The sequence below is a fragment of the Vigna angularis genome, chromosome 11 (genome assembly GCF_016808095.1).
Source record: "Vigna angularis cultivar LongXiaoDou No.4 chromosome 11, ASM1680809v1, whole genome shotgun sequence".
Lineage (NCBI taxonomy): Eukaryota > Viridiplantae > Streptophyta > Magnoliopsida > Fabales > Fabaceae > Vigna > Vigna angularis.
In genome coordinates, this window is record NC_068980.1 from 17,823,158 (window position 1) to 17,845,231 (window position 22,074).

Sequence of the window (22,074 nt, forward strand, 5' to 3'; positions counted from 1 at the left end):
AATAATGGGATATTCAGATACCACTATGGTCAAACCACAACTTTAAAAATAGACCCTGATCGATGGAGTTATTTTGAAATATTAAGCATTCTAAAGGAGATGGGTTATAGGAATGTAAAGGAGTTATGGTATTTGATGAGTCAATATTTTCTTGACTTCACTTAGTTTATTGTCCCAGATTTAATTAGGGAATTGTGCTTAAATGTCCAGTATTTCCCCACTTTTGCTAATGTTGCTTAATTTGACCAGATATTCTTATTTTAATTAATTTGAATTATCTGAGACTAATTATTTGCATTATCAATTGTAGGGAAATTGTTGGATAATATTTTGAGACTCAAAGAAAAATGTCACGTCAATTATATTTTAAGCTAAATTGAGTGAGGAGGTGCAAATTTCAATTATGGGAGTGAACACGGAGATAGACTTGATTGGAGAAGCTTCTTTTCTTTTCTTTTAAGATGAAGAAGGGGGTGCTGGAAGGAGGAGCACAAACACGTCCACCAGCTGCCACCTAGGAGGCATTTTATTTGGTTTAAATGAAGAAGCGAATGGAATGAGAAGTGGGCAGCCGTCCCCACACGGTCCACACTTGGAGCGTCCAGCAAGGCATGTGGTGACATAAAGCAAATTGCTGCCACGGCCTACACACATTGATTTTTTGGGTGTTTCTCCCTCCACCACCACCCTATACTTCCTCCACCTCCCCATACTATTTTAAATACAAATATATCCTTAAGTTAAAAAGATTTTTACTTTTATCCTATTTTAAATAATTTGAAACCCTAATTTTACTTTTCCAGCACCCACCCACGGAACTCTCTTCCCCTTTCTCCATTTTCGTTTCACCTCCCCACCTCCCGCACTTCCATTCCTTTTTCTTCCCAGTTTAATTTTTTGGTTTGAAAGCTTCCATTGTCGTCGTAGTGTGAAGGAGCGTCGCCGCCGTGGTGTGGAGGAACATCGAGGAGTGTCCAGAGCATCAACCAGTGTGAGGAAGTATACATCAACGGATGTCCCCTAATAAAACAAACCCTAAAATAAAAAACGTAACCGGTGACATCTTCAACGGATGTCGACATCCGTTGAAGGATGTCACCTCCGTTTAAAGGTTACGCTTTTTATTTTAGGGTTTTATTTCAAGGTTTATTCGCACATGGAGGAAGCACGGCACGTACTGCACCACTCCACGCACTACACCACGAGAGCGACACTGCACCACGAGAATGACACTACTTGATAATTCTTTCCACTACCACCAATCTTTGCAACTTGTAGTATCTCACAACGACGAAAGAAATAGAAGAAGAAATATAATGTTAAAATAAAAGAAAAGTATTTTACTCATACAGGACTAGAATAGGTTATTAGTGAAATAGGTTATGAATGGGTAAAATTAAAAAATAATAACCCGAAAAATAAAATTTTACTGAGAAGCAAAATAGTAAAGGGGAGGTGGAGGGAGAAATGTGTGGTGATGGAGGAAGCAACACCCTAATTTTTTTCAGTGTTGGGAGAAATAGGCTTGTGCACATGACCTGGTCCAGCAAGGGACATTAGGAAACGCTGCTGGCTGGAAGGAAGGAGGTGCTTCACGGTCCTGCTGCTGGCACAAGCAAATTGAAGTGGCGTCACGGCCCGTGAGAAAAGAGGCGCGAATTGATAGGTTGGCTTGGAGAATAAAAAGTGCTGGATGGGGATTTTAAGTAGTAGCCACCTAGGAAGCATTTTTTTGGATAAAAGGAATGTAACGCACGGAGAGAAGGAAGAAGTGCTGTCACGACCGGGCTGGAGGGAAAGCACACGGCCCAAAAGAAAAAGGAGTTGCTGCACGTGGAGAAGAGGGAATCCACAATGTAGCGTCCATGGGGCTTCATATAAAAGGGGGAGAAGCTTTGGCGTGCTACGTCCAGCAGAGGCAGCAGCTGGTTCAGAAGGAGGAAGCGGCCCATGGGTAAATCATTCTTGGAGCATCCAGCAGCACGTTGTTGGGAAACAGCGGTACTTGTTCCCTCCTTTGTAAACCCCAAAATGGGCACTGTGCGGAAGCGTAAAAATGAAAGCGTAAGGAAAGAGAAAATTAACACTGAAAATTTTAACGTGGAAAATCCTCTCGGAAAAAACCACGGGACCTAGTCCAGAAAAATATCTCCACTATGAAAGTAGGATTACAGTGTTTCTCTCACTCTCTGAGGATCTCACAATTAATCTCACCCTCTCGGATGGTATACAAAACTCTCACTTTAACACACTCACAAAACAGACTCTCTCTGTTTTTCACTCACACTAATATGGCTTCACTTCTCTCTTCACCGGTTTTGATTCTCGGTGGTTCTTCCCTTGCTCTCTGCTTCATGAATCTTCACGCTGCATTCCTTATTTATGAAGGAAGAAAGATGCAAGAAAACAAGAAATGATTGGTGTAGTGGAGCACTTCATTTCCGTGAAACAAGGAGAAATGGGAGACATTTTCTCCAACTTTCGGTGCACTATATTTTGTTCAGCAAGTGGTGGATGGGTCCCTTCTTTGTTTTATTCCAACAAAACTCCCCCATAAAACAAAAAATGGGTCTTCTATCTGGAAGATACCACCAGACCAACACCTTGGCAACAATCTTCAACCTTCTTGGTTGGAATTGACTTAGTCATCATATCAGACCAATTCAAGTCTGTATGGATTTTCTCAATCTTCAATTTCTTCTCATCCAGCGCTTCTCGTATCCAATGATACCGCACGTCGATGTGCTTCGAGCGTGAATGGAACATGGGATTCTTGGTCAGATGGATGGTACTTTGATTATCACAGTTCACCACATAATCGTCTTGATTATGTCCTAATTCACTTAGGAAATTCTTCATCCATAGCATCTCTTTAGAGGCTTCAGTCACCGCTACATACTCTGCTTCAGCAGTAGACAATGTCACACATTTCTGTAGTTTTGACTGCCAAGAAATAGCTCCCCCTACAAAAGTAATCAGATAACCTGATGTTGACTTCCTTGAATCGACATCTCCAGCCATGTCTGAGTCTGAATATCCGATTAGCTTTAGATCTCCATTGCCAAAACACAAGCTTCTTTTGGCAGATCCTCTTAGATACCTCAGTATCCACTTAACAGCTTCCCAATGCTCTTTTCCTGGATTAGACAGGAATCTGCTCACAACTCCTACAGCATAGCCAATATCTGGCCTTGTACAAACCATTGCATACATAAGGCTACCCACATCAGAAGAGTAGGATACCTTGTTCATTTCTTCCTTTTCTTCTTCATTCTTTGGACATTGAGACTTGCTGAGTTTGAAATGTCCAGCAATTGGAACACGAGCAGATTTGGCATTGTGCATGTTGAACCTTTTTAGAATCTTCTCGATGTAATCTTCTTGAGATACCCATAGCATTCTTCTAGAACGATCTCTGGAGATTTTCATTCCAAGTATCTTCTTTACTGCACCCAGGTCTTTCATGGCAAAAGACTTGCTCAATGCTTTCTTGAGAGCAGCTATTTTAATTTTGTCCTTTCCTACAATCAACATATCATCAACATACAAGAGAAGTATGATGGACTCACCATTTTCATAATGCTTCACAAACACGCAATGGTCTGCGGAGGTCTTCTTGAAATTATGTTGGATCATGAAGGAATCAAATTTCTTGTACCATTGTCTTGGAGCTTGCTTCAGACCATAGAGGCTTTTCTTCAGATGACACACCAAGTGTTCTTTGCCTGGTTCTTCAAAACCCTCTGGTTGCTTCATGTAAATTTCTTCTTCTAGGTCTCCATGTAAGAATGTTGTCTTGACGTCCAGTTGTTCAATCTCCAGGTCTAGTGTTGCTGCCAGACCGAGAATCGCTCTAATGGATGTCATCTTCACCACTGGTGAGAAAATTTCATCAAAGTCTATTCCTTTCTTCTGGTTGCATCCCTTCACGACAATTCGTGCTTTGTACCTTGGGCTTGGGTTGTTCTCTTCATTCTTGAGCTTGAACACCCATTTGTTCTGCAATGCTCTCCTTTCTTTTGGTAGTTCTACCAAATCATAAGTCTCATTTTCCTTTAAGGATTGCATTTCTTCTTCCATGGCTTGCAACCATTTGCCTTTGTCTTCCGTCTCCATTGCTTCTACAAAGCTTTGAGGTTCACCTTCATCAGTAAAATTAACATATTCATCTGAAAAATACCTTCTTGACGGTTGCTTCTGCCTTGTTGATCGTCTCAATTGGGGTTCTTGCGGAGCATCCTCAATTGGTTGATCTTCTTCCGTCAGATTAGGTTGATCAGCTTCTTCAGCCATTTCATCAAGTTGTAACTCTGGTTCGGCTTGATGAGACTCTCCCCCTGAGTTGTTCATCACAATAGGGCTTTGATCACTTATCATCTTAAGTGTTGGTTTCTCCACTTTCTTGATGTCTTGGATTGTCTGTTCTTCAAAGAACACCACATCTCTGCTTCGAACAATCTTTCTGTTTGCAGGATCCCATAATCTGAAACCAAATTCATCTCTTGGAGAACCAAGGTATATGCACTCTTTCGCTTTAGCATCGAGCTTTGCTATTTCATCTTTCGGAATGTGAACAGATGCCTTACATCCGAAGACTTTCAAGTTGCGATATGAGGCCTTTTTACCGGACCATACTTCTTCTGGTATCTTACCGTTTAATGGTCTTGACGGTGATAAGTTGATCAAATCAGCTGCTGTCACCACTGCCTCCCCCCAGAATGTTTTGGGAAGTTTTGCGTGAGACAACATGCTCCTGACCTTCTCGACAATCGTTCTGTTGAATCTTTCAGCCACACCGTTCATTTGAGGTGTTTTGGGAGGTACTTTCTCATGTCTGATCCCATGAGTCTTGCAATAGTGCTCGAATGGACCTCTGTACTCTCCACCATTATCACTTCTCAAGCATTTCAACTTTCTACCAGTTTCACGTTCAATTGAGGCGTGAAACTCTTTGAAGATTCGTAGAACTTCATCTTTTCTTTTCAATGGATAGACCCACAATCTTCTAGAGTGGTCATCAATGAAGGTAACAAAATATTGAGCACCACCAAGGGACCTTTCGGATGTTGAACAGACATCTGAATACACAAGATCCAAAATATGCTCTCTTCTACTTCTATTATCAGATTTATGGAAAGATACTCTGTGCTGCTTACCTGCTAGGCAGTCTTCACATAATTCAAGTGGTTGTCCTTTTATACTTTGGAGATGATCTTTTGCGAGGATCTCTAATCCCTTCTCGCTCATGTGGCCCAGTCTTTTATGCCACAACTCCTTACTTTCTTCTTGAGCAACATTCGTCTCTCCTTTGTATATTTTTCCTTGCATGCAGTACAAGGAGCCTTCCTTCTTGCCTCGAGCAACAATCATGCTTCCTTGACAGAGTTTCCATCTTCCATCGCTGAATTGGTTGTTCATTCCAGCATCATCTAGCTTACCGACTGAGATAAGGTTTAGACGTATCTCTGGTACATGTCTTACCTCCTTCAGCACAAGTTTGTTTCCATTTTCTGTCGTCAAAGTCACTTCTCCTATGCCCACAATTTTGCTTGTGACATGATTACCCATCTTCACTGTTCCAAAGTCTCCTTTTTTATAGGATGAGAAGAATCCCTCATGAGGAGTAACATGGAAAGATGCTCCGGTATCTACTATCCAAGTGCAGTCATCAAAAGCAATATTTAGATAGTTTACCTCAGTGATAAGGAATACATTCTCATCATTTGATACCACCGCTGTTGTAGTCTTTTCCTCCAACTTCTTTTTGGGATCTACCACATCAGGGTGTACAGTTCCATTCTTCTGATCTCTTTTCAGGAATCTACATTCTTGCTTCTTGTGACCATCTTTTCCACAATAGAAGCATGTCAGACCTTTGGAACGAGACTTGAATCTTCCTCGTGACTTTTCACGTTTTCCTTTGCTTCTGTTTTCACTCCTTCATCTATTCTCAACAACATTGGCTTCTGAGTGACTACTCGATCCCCTTTCTTTCCTTCTGGATTTTTCATTCAGTAAACTGTCTGTGATGTTATCCAGACTGAGCTTTCCATCTGGTGCTGAGTTACTGAGAGTGACCACCAACGTGTCCCAACTCTCCGGTAGAGAACTAAGGAGTAGAAGAGCTTGTAGCTCGTCATCAATCTTCATATCCGCCTTCATTAATTGATTCACAATACCTTTGAAGGTGTTGAGGTGCTCGATCATATTCTGGTCGTCAGTGTACTCCAACTTTACGAGTCATCTGACTAGGTGAGCTTTGTTCCTGGGAGTCTTCTTTTGAATCATTGATTCAAGCTTTGTCCATAACTCATACGCATTGGTATAAGTCGATACATGCTCAAAGAGACTTCTGTCGATGTATTTCCGAATCATAGCCACTGTTTTACGATTCAGAATCTCCTAGTCTTTTTCGGTCTTCCCTTCCGGAATTTCCAGATTTGTGATCGGCTCATACAAATCCTTGCAGTATAGATGATCTTCCATCATCGGCTTCCAGTAGGAATAATTATCTGCAGTTAGCTTGAACATGTCTCCTTCCATCTTGAGTTTTACAGGATTCTGACTTTTTCGAACCGGTAGCTCTGATACCACTGTTGGGAAACAGCGGTACTTGTTCCCTCCTCTGTAAACCCCAAAATGGGCACTGTGCGGAAACGTAAAAATGAAAGCGTAAGGAAAGAGAAAATTAACACTGAAAATTTTAACGTGGAAAATCTTCTCGGAAAAAACCACGGGACCTAGTCCAGAAAAATATCTCCACTATGAAAGTAGGATTACAGTGTTTCTCTCACTCTCTGAGGATCTCACAATTAATCTCACCCTCTCGGATGGTATACAAAACTCTCACTTTAACACACTCACAAAACAGACTCTCTCTGTTTTTCACTCACACTAATATGGCTTCACTTCTCTCTTCACCGGTTTTGATTCTCGGTGGTTCTTCCCTTGCTCTCTGCTTCATGAATCTTCACGCTGCATTCCTTATTTATGAAGGAAGAAAGATGCAAGAAAACAAGAAATGGTTGGTGTAGTGGAGCACTTCATTTCCGTGAAACAAGGAGAAATGGGAGACATTTTCTCCAACTTTCGGTGCACTATATTTTGTTCAGCAAGTGGTGGATGGGTCCCTTCTTTGTTTTATTCCAACACACGTGAAGAGGTGATTGATCATTCATTTTTTGAGGGCAGTCAGGCGGAGAGGGGAGGCTGACGTCGAGAGAAAGAAAGAAGCACACGGACGTGGATGATGGAGGGTTACGGTTAGGGATTCATTTTCCTTTTCTTGGCTTGAGCTGCTGCATCCAGCACATTGTGAGCAGCAGCCGCCACACTCATTTTAAGAGCTTTCTTTGAATGTTTACGGGCTGAACCTTATGGAATGTTAGAAGCACTTTTTATTTGATTTTTTCTGATTCTTCATTTGCGTCTTTCAATGCTCATCATCACAGAAGTACACTTTTACATTGCTTCTTTAATTCCAGCCGCATAGTGATTATGCTAACGCATCCCTTTTATTTAAGGGAAGATGCGTGTGTTGATTTGTCCACTGCCATTCAATTGAATCACGCACCTTATGCATTTCATTTCACTTCCTAACACTTTGAGCTCATACGTTGCAAGCTAATAGCATTGGATACATGTCTTATTCATTGCCTTCAAGTTGTTCACGGTGATTTATTTTTGGAGCTGCACGGCGCATTGCTTTCTTATTCCGGCTTTATTTCAATGTGCATTTAATTTGTTAGCTCAACATTAGCATTGATGCGTTTTGTTATTTATTTCATGTATTTCAATTTGTCACGCACCTTGAGCATTCCATTTTATTCCCGCTGCATTGGGCTTCAAAGGGCGACGCTTTGCAATTCAATAGTGTTAGATGAGTTTTCAGATTTCTCTAGTGCATTTAAATTAGTTCACACACCTTGTTTTAAGACCGTTTAGTTACTGTTTTCATTTACTTTAATGTTGTCTATTATGTTCGGCTTCTTTATCTTCCTGCATTTCCAATTTCCTCACTTGCTTTAGAGACCATTCAGTCTCAATGTAGAACTGTTCGGTCATCTGTAGGGTCGTTCGGTCTTCATGCTTTGTTCATTTATGACAATGTTTTCAATTATGTTTGGTTGTATTTAATTTCCAGTTTTAGTTTAGTTAATTTCTAATCACAAAAACACTTTCAAACCCTTCCACTGCGTGTTTGACCTAATTCTCGAACCACATTTGGTCTTTGAGAGACGACCTAGGAGTCACTTCCTAGTCTATACTGCATTCTTAATGCAATCAAATTTGTATGGGGTGCGACACCCATCAGTATTCATTGGGTCGTGCTCCTGTATTTGAAGATTGTTTTGAACCTTTATTTGATGACAAAGGTCCTTGTCATCTGATCAATATTGCTATGTTGAATGGTGAAACTCACCTTTATGTTATACACATGGTGTGTGAACCTCAATATCTTCTAGAGTTGGAATACTTTTCTTAACCCCAAATTGATAGACCTAGTGGTGAAGGACAAGTTGAGAGAGAGTGCTGAAAAACAAGTTGAGATAGAGTTGGTGAAGCAGATGTTGAGGCAATGGGTGAAGCAGAGGTTCAGATAGTGGGTCATGTAGAGCCTCAAGAAGAAGCTGAATTAGAAGTAGTAGGTGAGATAGAAATTGAGGTTGATGTAATGGCTGATGTAGAGGCTGTGGTAGAAGTTCAGACAAAGACAATGGTTGATGTACAACCTTAGGTAGAAGCTGAATTACAAGTACAAGGTGAGATAGAAGTTGAGGTTGATATAGTGGCTGATGTAATGGCTGATGTAAAGGTTGTGGTAGAAGTACAGAAGAGGCAGTGGTTGATGTACATCCTCAGGTAGAAGTTAATGTAGAGGATGATGGTGTGGAGGCACAGGGTCAAGCAGAGAGTGAGTCAAATGGTGAGGGAGACATGCATGTTGGTGATGCAGAGGGGCAAGTTGATCTAGAGGGGCGGGTAGAAGTAGAGGGTGAGGTAGAGGGTAATGGTGTGTAGGGACAGGGTGAGGGTGATGTAGAAGCTTATGAGTATGGTGTTAGAAGTTGGAATGGGTCCGAAGAGGATGTATTGACTGACCATGGAGATGAAGTGGGATTTGATATATTTGAAGCTACTAACCAAGTCCAATTTGGTGGACCTAGGGGTTTATCTGACAGTGATTGGGAATCCGAGAGTTTGAACATTGTTCTGGAAAGTGATAACACAGATGATGATAGGGATGGGTATGGGGATTTTGTTGTTTTTTCAATGCCCAAAACTATGGAACAATATAAATGGGAAGTGGGCATGTACTTCCTTGAGAAAAAAGATTTTACAAAAGCTATAAGATCGTATGGAGTAGAGAATGGTAGAAAATTAAAAGTTTATAAAAATGACAAAAGAAGAGTGCGTGTCAGATGTTGTGGGGCAAAAGGGAAATGTCCATGGAATGCATATTGTGCATATAAGGCAGTTGAAAATACATGGCAGCTAAGGAAAATTATAGACAAGCACACATGCAATAGAGAATTTAACATTCGTTTAATGACTTCAAAATGGTTGAGTGGGAGGTTAGAGAAGACTATAAAAGAGAATCCCAATATTAATCTGTATAACCTCCATAACAAAGTTTCTAAGAAGTGGAACATTGGTGTTTCTCGGTCTACAACATGTAGGGCAAATTCAATGACTTTTAAACAAATAGAAGGTGATTTTAAAGAACAATATAAAAGAGTCTATGACTATGCCAATGAGTTGCTTCGGTCAAATCTTGGTTCATATGTCAAAGTTAATGTTGAACCTAATGAGGACTCTCAAATATTCAAGAGACTATATGTGTGTTTGAAGGCTTGTAAGGAAAAATTCATGTCATGTAGGCCTATTATAGGTTTGGATGATTGTTTCTTAAAAGGAAAATATGGAGGTGAGTTGTTAACTACAATAGCAAGAGATGAGAATGACCAAATGTGTCCTTTAGCATATGTTGTTGTGGAGGTGGAGAATAAGGATAGTTGAGGTTGGTTTTTACAATTGCTCATTAATGATCTTGGTGGTGTGGAGCTTTCTCCAACATTACATATATTTCAGATCAACAAAAAGTGAGTAACGTAGCCCATTGCTTTTTTTTTATTTATCTTTTAAGCCTTCATGTGTTTTATTTTAACTTGTAAACCTTTATGTTTTACTTGGATAGGGACTTTTACCAGCATTACAAGAATTTATCCCTAGTGTGGAGCAAAGGTTTTGTGTGCGTCACATTTATGCTAATTTCAAGAAGAGGTTTCCTGGCCAAATTCTAAAATGTCTATTATGGAAGGCAACTGCATCAACACACCCTCAAACATGGGAGGCAGTAATGAGAGAAATTAAAGATGTGAATCCATATGCCTTTAAATACTTGCTAGCCATTCCACCAAGGTATGTCAATCCAGATGCCTTTAAATCCATTGTTCCTATTTACTTTTGTGTGTTTTCGTAGCTGATATATTTCACTTCTTATTTGTATAAGTAGATTTTGGTCACGGTCAAGGTTTACGAGTAATGTTGTTTGTGACACCTTAGTCAATAATATGTCTGAAGTATTTAATAGTGTAATATTACATGTAAGAGGTAAGTCCATCATCACTATGATGTAAGACATTCGTATGTACCTTACGAAGCGATGGGCAACAAATAGACAGAAAATAACTACATATGAAGGTAGTCTTTGCCCAAAGATTAAAAAAAGATTTGAAAAGGATTTCAGATGCTTCAATTCAGATTTCACATTCATTTCAAAACATCATATTACAATAAGCCCAAAATGCTCTTCACATAAACTGTCTAATAGAACACGTCATAGACTTTTAAACAAAATACATACAAGAATGATGTTAATGAACCCTATAAAACATATCATCGATATTAACATCTTCTCCCTTTTCTAACAATCCATAACACATTTCTCCAGGTTATTAATCTTTCTCCTTTGCCTAGCAATAGTACTAGCAGCATCATCTACATAATCTTCATTACACCATTTAAAGAAATTGCATCCTTGAAGTTCTTCATTTCTTGTCCGTTGTTCAAAGTATCCAACCACAAAAATTTCATTAATCAACAAAAAATATTCATCACAAACATTAAACTACAAACCTTGTAATTAGGGTAGCCGCAAAATTGCTTTCCCTTGTTCTTAACTGCTTTTGCCACTCTCAACACAACAATCTCCCCACAATGGCATATTTGGCTTCCAACCAGTCCTCTGGATGAACCACCACGAGAGCTCCCCCATGAGCAAGACGAACAACCTTGATTCGAAGATATTGCGAATTAAAAGCGAAGCCCAAAGCGAGACAACCACGAACCACGAAGCACTAAGCCAAGCAATTGCGAAAGAGGGAAGACCAACTCGTCAAGCACTAATCTAAGCAGGACCCGTAAACAACAACAACAAAAATGAGAAGAAGACCAACAAGAAGAAGAACACCCACCACTGTACCGTGTTTGCATAGTACGTGAAGAACTCCAGCTTTCCTAACTTTGTTTCTATTGAATTGCACAAAATTAGTTAAAAAAACCCTAACTGCTGCCAATTTATCCCTAATTAAAAAAAACTCAATTTCTTAATAAAACTCTTTCTTCTCTAATTAACCAACACGTAAGCACGTACACAACTACATTTTGACACGTAACCACTAACTACTGCCACATCATCATCCCATTAACTCCATTTGGTTATATTTAACAGAAGGGAGTAACTTGACTCACAAATTTACAAGTAAGGACCTATTTCAAACACTTTTCTAACGACAAACTAAATTGAGATTTTCCAATCAAACTAGGGACAAAATTGGGTATTAAACCTACATTTTATATTGGTTAAACACACAACCAGTATAAAAAAATATTTTAAACAGCGAAAACTAGTGCTGTCAAAATTGGTTGTAATTCGCGAACCAACCTAGCCCACCACAGCGAAAACTAGTGCTGTCAAAATTGGTTGTAATTTTTTTATGCGGGTTAGTTTTCAACCCGGCTCACTTAGAACCTGGCTTACTGGGTTGAATCCGTGGTGAGCCGAGTTGGCTCACCAACTCACCTAATTTAATTTAATTATTTATTATTTTGTGTTTCAATATTATTAGTTAACATTTTTTTTATTATATTGTAGATGGGGATAAAAAAAAGATGTTTCAAGAGTTAAAAATATTATAGATTTATCTATTCAAGACTCTAATATTATAAATGGACAAGTGATACAAAAATTATCAATATTAAAAACTTATTTGTTCGCCTTTTGTGCTTGTTTTTAGATTACGTTTGGATTGTATGATTTTTTTTATATATTTTGAATTGTCTTTGGAGTTTAACACCATTTTAGAGTGAAATTTATTTAGATTTGATAATTAAAAAAAATTATAATTCGTTTTATTTTAAAAAAACTTAAAATTTAGTGAGCTAGTTAGTGAGCCAACCCATTTAACCCACCAACTCGTGGTGGGTCGGACCGGGTTCGAATTTTTTCAGCTCACTAATAAGTGAGTCGGGTTGGATTGGCTCATTGAGTGATCAACCCGTGGTAGGTCGGACTGGGTTGAGTCGTGTTATCCGTTTTGACAGCTCTAGCGAAAACATTTCCTCAATCTTTCAAACAACAAACACAGATACTACAGGGGTTCACCCATCCATGAATCACTCAATGCCACTATGAAATACTTTCCACAAATCAACAAGGAGTAGAGGTATGAGTTTCGAGAACCTCTTTACAATTTACTTTAATGTAGAATAGGATAAAAAACTTGCATATGCTGGTTATTATGGATGAAGAATAAAGTGATGGTGGTCCAAATCTACCACATTCACGTTCCTACTCGTCACCTCACCTTCTTCGACGGCGTTGACGTCGACTTCTTCCTTATCAACAACATCGTTGTTGATTACCACCACCTTTACCTATTCGAGCTCTAGTGTCGCACCTTAAATTTCGTGACCAAACTCATAGTCCCCGCCACTATTGAGGGAAACCCTTTCATGCATGTAGTCTACACTTCTCGTTCCTTTGGTGGCTAGCATGGGACAAAGCTTCAATCTTCCCACTACATTACTTTGATCAAAACGACCATGGTGTTGGATGAACACTTTTGCAAATGATTATGAAGGAGGCGAGACCGATAAAAGGAAAAGTGGAGAATAAGGGTTAAAGATTTTGGAATCCCTTTGTTTAGAAATAAAAAAATAAGAAACTATTAATTAGAACCGATATATAAATTTTCTTCTTTATTACAAAAATGTCGCTGCAATAATTTTTTTATAAGAATTATAATTAAAATCAATATAGAAAGTCTTTTTCTTTATTATTAAAATATCAGTGTTCACTTTCTATATCTGTTATAATTAGATTCAGTATATGAAGTTTTTTTTATTTATTACAAAAATATCAACATGTTCACTTTTTATAGTGGTTCTAAATTGGTATAGAAAGTTTTCATTTTTATTACAAAATTTCACCACGTCTATACAGTTTATATCTAAAACTGGTATAAAAAGTTTTTTTCTTTATTACAAAAATGTCACCACAATCACTTTCTATCCTGATTTATAATTACAATTGATATAAAAATATTATCATATTTACACTTATGCCACCGCGTCACTTTTTATATATGATGAATTATAGTATAAATAGTTGCTATAAATTTTTTTTTTACTAATGTAAAAATATTAATTAATATATAGAAAAGTTGTCCATATATATATATCTTTGTATACTTTTTAAAAACTATTTTTATTTTAATGGAGTATACTGAAAATAATTTTTGTAAATATTATGAACAATAAATTATATGGTAGTGTTTATTTTTTGATATTATGATTTTTTTTTTGTGTGTGTTTTTATGTCTAGTAACTGAGAGTTAGTATTACCCTAAAGTGAAACTAATGTTTTTACAGTTCATGAAATATGTTTCTATATTTTTTCCAATATTTTCTCATTTATTTTATAAAAGGATACGTAGTTATTATCCTTTATTTAATATAACACAAAAAGTAATCCGAATATTTTCAGTTTTCCCTCCTAAAGGAACTCTTCAAAACAAATTAATGAATGAGAAGAGTACATGACATTTATTTGGTCTTGCGTTATTTTTTAATTTATAAAAATAACTGTTTTCAATCAGATTCGAACAAATCAAACATTAGTAATTTGATTAAGAGTTAATTGAGTTTAGGAGAGGTCCAGGGCTGGAAGTAAAAAATAGAACCTCCATAGGTTAAAACTAAATAATTAAATGAAATGCTAATTAAGAGAACCACAATTAAGTGCGATATTTTAATATTTTCCTTCCTTTTTATAATCTTCTTTGAATGAATTAAGAAATATAATAAGTTTTTTATTTTAATAAAATAGTCATAGAATTTATTATTTGACTCCTCTTTAAATATATAAATTATTTACGGATCAGAAAATATATAGAATATTTAAAAAGATATAAAGATATAATTCATACCAATATATAAAGAAAGTACATCATTTGATAACTTCTTTTGGTATCATTTTTTAATAGAACATTTTAACCCATAAATAAATAAAGAATAATTTATATATTAATTACTAAAATAAGTTATTGAATAACTTGTCTTTAATTTAAAATAATTCAATATTTTTTCAAAAATAACGGCCACATAATTCTTTAACACTCTTTTCATAAAATTATATATATTTTAAAATTAATAAAATTACATATTTTTTATGCAATGAAAATGTAAATACATATATATTTTTCACGTATGATTTCGTTGGTAAATAAGCAAAAATAATCAATGTAATATTGAACTTTACAAATTAAAGAGTAATATAGGAAACAATATGTCCAAAAATCTGACAATGGAAAAGAAATAACTGTTTAAAATTGTATACTTTATCAAATATATACGAATACTCATTGCCTACGTGTAAAAATATATGTAAAATAAGTAAACTAGTGTCTAGTAATGTTTTTAAGATAGCATATATACTCATGATTATTTCTAATTTTTATAACAATAATATTTACATGATACATACGAATATTGTTCAATTAATTAAGATATATTATATAAATATGTCACTATAACGTTTTAAAAATAATTAAAAAGAATTTTTAACAAGGGGCTAAAAGAAGAGTAGAAAATTAACATAAATTACTTCCTTCCCACCCAATTGCCATTTTTCATTGAATTATTGACCTTATTACTTCAACTTTTTCCTTTCATAACCATGATCACATGTTCAAATGACAAATTAAAATTTCATAAATCAAGAGTGTTTGGTCCTTTTAATAATGATCAAAAGTCATTGTGAAAAATCAGAAAATCATAACTAATGAGTCAATAAACTCATACACCCATCTATAAAGTTTTTAAAAATATAATTTGACACTAAAACATCATAGTACTAAGGCAATTAAAATAAAAGAGTAACCCCCATGATTACTCACAATAAAATAAGATCAAACTAAAGTTTAAGTGACAAATCAATTTCATCAGAAGAACTAGGATTTGAAGTTCCTTCTTTCTTGGTGCGATCATTATCATTGTCTTCCACATGATTCAATGGAGTCAAATTTGTTTTGGCAGTAACATTTGCAGAAGATTCTGCAAGGAATGGAATACTGTGTCTGATATTACCATGATCACGTTGTGCCCTAAAAGTTGTGTCTCTCCCCATAATCTTGATTCCAGCATTTGCTTGCAAACCAACAGCAGAAGAAGAACAAGAAGAAGAGTTCATCGTCTCTTGTCTCAACAACCCTTGACCAAACCTTAAACCTAGTGAAGAAGATGAAGGATACATAGGTTTGTGAATCATTGACTCCATTCGAACCCCAAGTGCCCTATTGTAAGATCCATAGAAAGAGTGTGTGGGATTATAAGGGTAATAGAGAAAATGAGGGTTTCCAAAAGCACCACCATCAATCCCTTGTCTTCGTTTTGCTAGAGCACGTTCTTGTTTATGGGCATTTTGGTGTCCTCCCAATGCTTGTGAAGAAGAAAACTCTTTCTGACAGAAGTTGCAGGAAAAGGTCTTGTTGGTTTCTGATGATGGCTTCTCCTCTTTATTGTGTTCATCTCTTCCTTGAGTGTGATTTGCCCTAGAAGATGAACCCTTGGCATTGAAAAAATCCAATTCCACTTTTGACCCACAAAGTGTTTGATCATTGGAAAACTTAACAAAATCTAACACCATGTGAGTTTTGGAATTGGAAACCTTACTTTCTTCAAATTTGATACCTTTCTCCTTCATTGTTGTCACCTCATGCTTCTTCCCTTCTTCAACATTAGATTTATGAATGTCTTGTGAGGTGCTTGAGGCTTCAGATGAATAATCTTCCAAATCCCGTGAAGATGCCATAGGAAAAGAAATATTTTTTTTGAATCTTTTTGAAATTTGTGGAAGTGATTGAATAGAGAGAAACATGACTATGGTTATTTATTTAAACATATATGTGTTAATGCAAATATCTTTAATGAATAAGGAATGAGATCTCATGTGTTTTGCAGTTACTATTTAGCATAAAAAGTTTGAACAGGTTTAAACAAGGTTTTGAGTAATTTGTGCATGATCTTTGCACACAGAAAATTCCTAAATTGGATTTAACTGCACCTTGTAATGTGTTATTTACTCAAGTAGTTTAAATCAGGATATAATTGACATGTGGTTAATTGTTGAAATAGCTTCAGTGTAGTTCAAATTTTAAGTCAAACCAAATTGCAAATTACTTGTTTTAAAGTATAAAATTACTTGGGAAGTTTCCATTTAAAGAGATGAATATATGGAAAAAATTTTGGGATATAATTTTGGCTTAATGATTTTAATTACACAGTCTAATATGATGAATAATTACTTAAATGGTTCAAATCTTTTAGGGACAAGAATGTGGCTAATTACTCAAATAATATACCATCTCTACTTCTATGTAGTTCAAATTTGATGTCAAAAGCAAAAATGGAAACTTTGAATTTACTTGCTGAATTAAAATTACTTGGGCATTCAAAAAAGCTCCTTTGGTGGAGAAATTAATGGAAGTAATTCTGTGATGTAATTTTAGCTTCATTAATGCTTGATATTGTCATAAACACAATCCCTTGATTTCCTAGCAAGTTTAAATATTTCAAATATTTTTGTAACCCCTAATTTACATAATTTTGAATGATTACCTAAGCCATATATATCAAACTATTAAATAACATATTATACTACTAATTCTTTTAATAAACATGCATCTTTTTGTTTTAGTTTCAATTAAACCACAATTTCATAACATGTAATTACTTAGGCTTAGTTTCAAGAATTAACCCCTTTTTTAAAAAAAAAAAATCAGTAAAATTCTTGTCAAGTTCATTATTAAGGACTAATGAACAAAATTTCAATGGTCCTAATAATTTGTAGATTTTAGTTCCAATGACTCACACAAATTCCTATTTTAATTACAATAATATTCATGTCATTGATTTTCAAAGAAGAACTTATGACAATTTTAGTGGCTCTAATTTGTAAATAATCCATATTTTTTTTTAATTTCAATTACATTTGTGGATGTTCATTTGTATGAAGGGCACAGTTTTGTAACATTAAAAAATTGAGACAATAGAAATTTGTAAAATTTTGTATAATTAATAAAGTATACCACACAAGTAAATAATGCTAAAACTTGAGGAATGTTTTCTATTTAAGTACTGATAACTAAGGAGAGTTTTTTTTTTAATGAGAAATAATTGAAAGATGATTCAACAAGTGAATTTTATTTATAGCTAGGTTTTACACCCAATATTGCACATGTTTTTTTTTTGTTATATATTGTCAATACAAAAAATTAGATTTTTACCGGGGGTTATTTTTTCCGTTTCCGGCGGTTTTAACCCCCGGAAAATATGTTACCCGCGGTTAGGAAAACCGTTGGGAAAACCTGCGTCGCTAAGTAATTACCGGCGGTTTTTTTAAAAACCGCCGCAATTAGCGGGGGTTTTGTAAAACCGCCGGTAGTAGTGGGGGTTTTTAAAAAAACCGCCGGTAATTTTGAGGGTTTATGAAAACCGCCGGTACTTTTGAGGGTTTTCCAAAACCGCCGGAAATGTAAATAATTTAATTTTTTTTATTATTCAAATGACTTGATTATCATTAATAAACCAAAATTAAATAATATGAAACCAAAATTAAATGTAAACATTAAATATAAACCAAAATATTATTATATAAATTGTAAACATTAGAAATACAATTAATGTTTCTTAAAATTTAAAATTAACATGTTATGAATAATAATTATAGTTTTGTACTTCTTCAATTGTCTTCATCATTTGATACTTTTTCATTGTCTTCGTCATTTGGTACTTCTTCATTTTTTCCATCATTTGATATGCTTCCTTTTTCAAATACCTAAAATATAAAACAATAATTAGTTAATATTTTAAAACGCGGCTTCAATATCTAATGATGAATATAAAAGAATGAACTCATTTGGCTTACCTTGACAGAGAAGTATGCCCACACATTTGGCTTGCTTTTAAAGCTAAGCTCCTGCACAAATACTTGAACTTAGTACATGTTACAAGATGAATGAAGCAACAGATGATATTGATGTTGGACTTGGTAGTTAACCTGCACTTTGCCACTCGTAGGCTTAAAGCCATCATCGGGGTCCTCACTAGTCACTCGCACAGCCACACAATGACCTTTTGGCTTTGTGGATTGTGCTTTGTCAAAATCAAAAGGGGTAGCTAAAGCTGAAGTTTTTCTCCAAGCATCATATCCCCCACCATGCTCCACCCCATAGAAACGCCTTATCTCTATTAAAGGAGACACATGAAATACATGTAAGAAATTAAATAATAGAAAATAGGAAAGCAAATATCAGTAAAGAATAATTTAAACTATTCATTGGGTCTCAACCGTTTCCTCATTTTAAGTTTAAGTCTATACGAGAAAATTGTAATTTTTAGTCCCTAATAAAATTTTGAAGAAAATTAAACAATGCAAGGCTTAGTAGCAGATTTACACTGCAAGAAAAATCTCTAGTTTTGGGTACAAGGCAAAAACTTATCTTTTATACAAATGTAGGGACTAGTACTTAATATTCTCTCATGTAGGGAATAAATTTAAAGCTGGTACAACTATAATGAAGTACCAACTCTGATCTAGACACCAGACACAAACTAACATGGACATCAGGATATGGCTAATGTCCAAAGTATAGGACACATCTAATATTTATTTTAATATAACAAAAATCTCAAATGAAAATGAAAATTTATATGATTCACACTAAAAACAAATTTGTAAAGTTATAGTTTTTCGATAATAATGGCTCTCAATTAAATTTTTGGAAACATACATCTTAAAAGTTAGAATAACTAGTTAAGCCTTATGAAAACAAACAAATTTAGGCTTCTAAGTTCTAAGAATCTTCCTCTAAAACAAAAATAATGGTTGTTCCAAGTCGAGAGGGATATCAGATTCTCCAGAACCAAGTCAGAAAAAAAAAGGAAATACTCCTTCAAATGTGAGCATATGATTCCCACTTTTACCTGGCAAACGAATAAAAATGCATATTGGGTTAAAATTTGAAGGATCAATTCTGGAACCTAATGCAGTTTAGAAATTGATATTTTCACATAACTTTTTTTACATATCTAAATGTTAAAAATGTTTTGATCTATATGCAATTCCTGCACAGGAAACCCATGATGTGTGTGGAAAAAAGGTTGTGCATGGAAATAAAAGTAGACTATTTCCGAAGTTTTATTACTGCTGTGGAACTCAAATGGAAAGTACTATCTGAGAATGGAAAATGGAACTAGAAAATGGGGTCCACTGGTGAACAAAAGTAAGAAAGAATAATATCTAATTTTCAGGTCACCGCACAAGGATTAAGTTGGGTTTTCTATTGGTTCTATCCAAGATTCCATTGGATTACCAGCTCCCCTCCAGCTCTCATATAAATACCAGTTTCAGCATGATTTCCACTGAAGAGAAGTGTGTATAGGAGAAACAAGACAAGCACAACAAGCATTCAGAAATTATCTTATTTGTTAGTTCCAGGGCTTGTAACAATTAATCTTGAAAGTGATCAAGAGAATCAAGAGAAATATCATATCATATCATATACCAGGAAATACAATAAAGAGAAATATCATATCATATCCCAGGAAATACAATATAGAGAAATATCATATCCCAGGAAATACATGTTCAAGTATAATTCTAAAGGACCATCACCTCAAATTCTCTATCAGCATCACTATCCTTAGGTTCATATTACTGATATAATTAATGTACATTTTAAAATAAAATACTGACTGATGTTAAAAAAAAATATTCTTTAAAACAAACTTTTGAAAAGACAGAAACCAAGTGATGCAAAGAGAAGAAGGCTATGGAATTATTAATGGGGTAGATGTAGATGAAGTTCAAACCTTAAGATTAAGCTCGTTATACAGGGCCTTTACTTTAACATCATTTCTGGCTTTTATCAAGCGAAGCAGAACTTGTTCTGCAGAAGCTCTCGGGTGTTGCTTCTCATAAAGTTATGCCAACTCCTTCTTTGATATCTTTATCTTCACTTTCCCACTGGCATCAGGAAAAACTCTCAGTCTTTTTTTAAACTACCATTGTAAAATGAGATTAACCACATGGTTTGAACACAACCTGTTTGTCAATATGTCTTGCATAATAATAATTAGTATACCTTAGCTCTTTTTATCTGATAAGCATTATTATTCAATACCTTAGCTCTTTTTATCTAATAAGAATTATTATTCAATACCGTGATTGATGTTGAGCTGCAAAAAACAAAACCAAGTTTATGAATTCATTCATACTCTAAAATATATGGAAGAATGTAAAAAAAAAAAATTAGAATGCTCAACAAGAAAACCAAGGAAGCCATGACAGAGGACATCACAAAAGGAACAAGGTTTTCTTTTCTCTCTGTCTCCATTACCAAATATATATCCTTTTCACCATCACATTATACTCAAATCAAATTTAAATTTACTAGCACAAGAAAGGGAGGATGAAAACCCTATGTTGCATCGCACGACGATTACTCTGACCGATACCGAATGCGGTGACACGCCTCGCTAGATCCTTCATAGGGAACCAGATTTGGGAAGAATGAAGAAGGAAGAGCAAAACCCCTCCCACCAGATGAAAAAATCGAATGAAGAAAGGGAGGGAGCTCACAACGATGCCGGTCAGGCCAGAAGCAACTACTGTCGTCGATGAAGGAGAGCTGGATGACGACAGCTTCAACCGTTTGACGAAGGTGCAGAAGAAGAAGAAGGAGTGGAGAGTGGAGCTGGCCGCACCAGTACCGTCGCCACCATGCTCGCAGTGATTCTGGTCAAGAAGAAGATGAAACATGGGCACGGTGTGAGAATGAAAGTTATTTTCGAGAAAGACGAAATGTAAATTATGAGCGCGGCAAAACGAAAAAATACTTTTATGGCAGTTTCTTATTAAACCATGGAATTTATTTTATTAAAAAAAATTACAATTTATCTGCGGTTTTCGACAAAAACCGTAGGAATTAAGAGAGGTTTTCAAAACCCCCAGTAATAAACCCCTTCTAAAATACGTTAATTTTGTAGTGTGTTAGCATAAATAGTAATATATATATATATATATATATATATATATATATATATATATATATATATATATATATATATATATATATATATATATATATATATATATATATATATTTACAATAAAATGTTTTCATATCATCACATACAAGTTCGTATATACATGGTAAGTTTTAATTTTATAATAACTATTTTAAATATTATATTACCAAATATTAATTCATAGTTTATTTTAATATTGATGGTTATCATTAAATTTTTTTTTACATAAATATAATTATGATATTTTTTAAATACTCACTACATTATCAATTTATACTAATAACATTGATTTGGGTTAGGCATACAAATCATTAATTATGAATACTACGCTATTGAATAATGAATATTTTAAGGATAAAAATTACAACAATTAAAAATATATCTTATTATTTTTCATAATTTATTCTAATAATGATTATT

The 22,074-nt window shown here is 35.1% G+C and overlaps 2 protein-coding genes and 1 long non-coding RNA gene across 8 annotated transcripts in view; 1 reads left to right on the forward strand and 2 right to left on the reverse strand.

Annotated features, from left to right (window-relative positions):
* LOC108334344 (uncharacterized) overlaps positions 1-22,074 on the forward strand; it is a 34,502-nt gene that overhangs the window by 4,573 nt on the left and 7,855 nt on the right. For 4 of the 5 annotated variants that reach the window (XM_052871179.1, XM_052871180.1, XM_052871176.1 and 1 more), the window contains exons 1-2: positions 4,136-10,103; positions 10,199-10,422. The gene's annotated coding sequence lies outside the window, so the exon portion shown is untranslated. Of the gene's footprint in view, positions 1-4,135; positions 10,104-10,198; positions 10,423-22,074 lie in introns of those variants that run through there. The other variant, XM_052871178.1, reaches the window with a different exon arrangement.
* On the reverse strand, positions 15,479-16,375 carry LOC108332691 (uncharacterized). The gene has a single exon (XM_017568004.2). It carries the CDS (start codon positions 16,373-16,375, stop codon positions 15,479-15,481), a length of 897 nt encoding a protein of 298 aa, XP_017423493.2.
* On the reverse strand, positions 18,272-21,424 carry LOC128194828 (uncharacterized). 2 transcript variants are annotated; one of them, XR_008246240.1, is made up of 6 exons: positions 21,044-21,424; positions 20,787-20,802; positions 20,437-20,590; positions 18,623-18,810; positions 18,491-18,541; positions 18,272-18,400 (listed from the first exon to the last, which is right to left on the reverse strand). It is a non-coding gene; the product is annotated as an uncharacterized LOC128194828 (long non-coding RNA). The 2 variants fall into 2 exon arrangements; XR_008246239.1 differs by lacking the exon at positions 20,787-20,802 and having other exon boundaries at positions 21,044-21,423.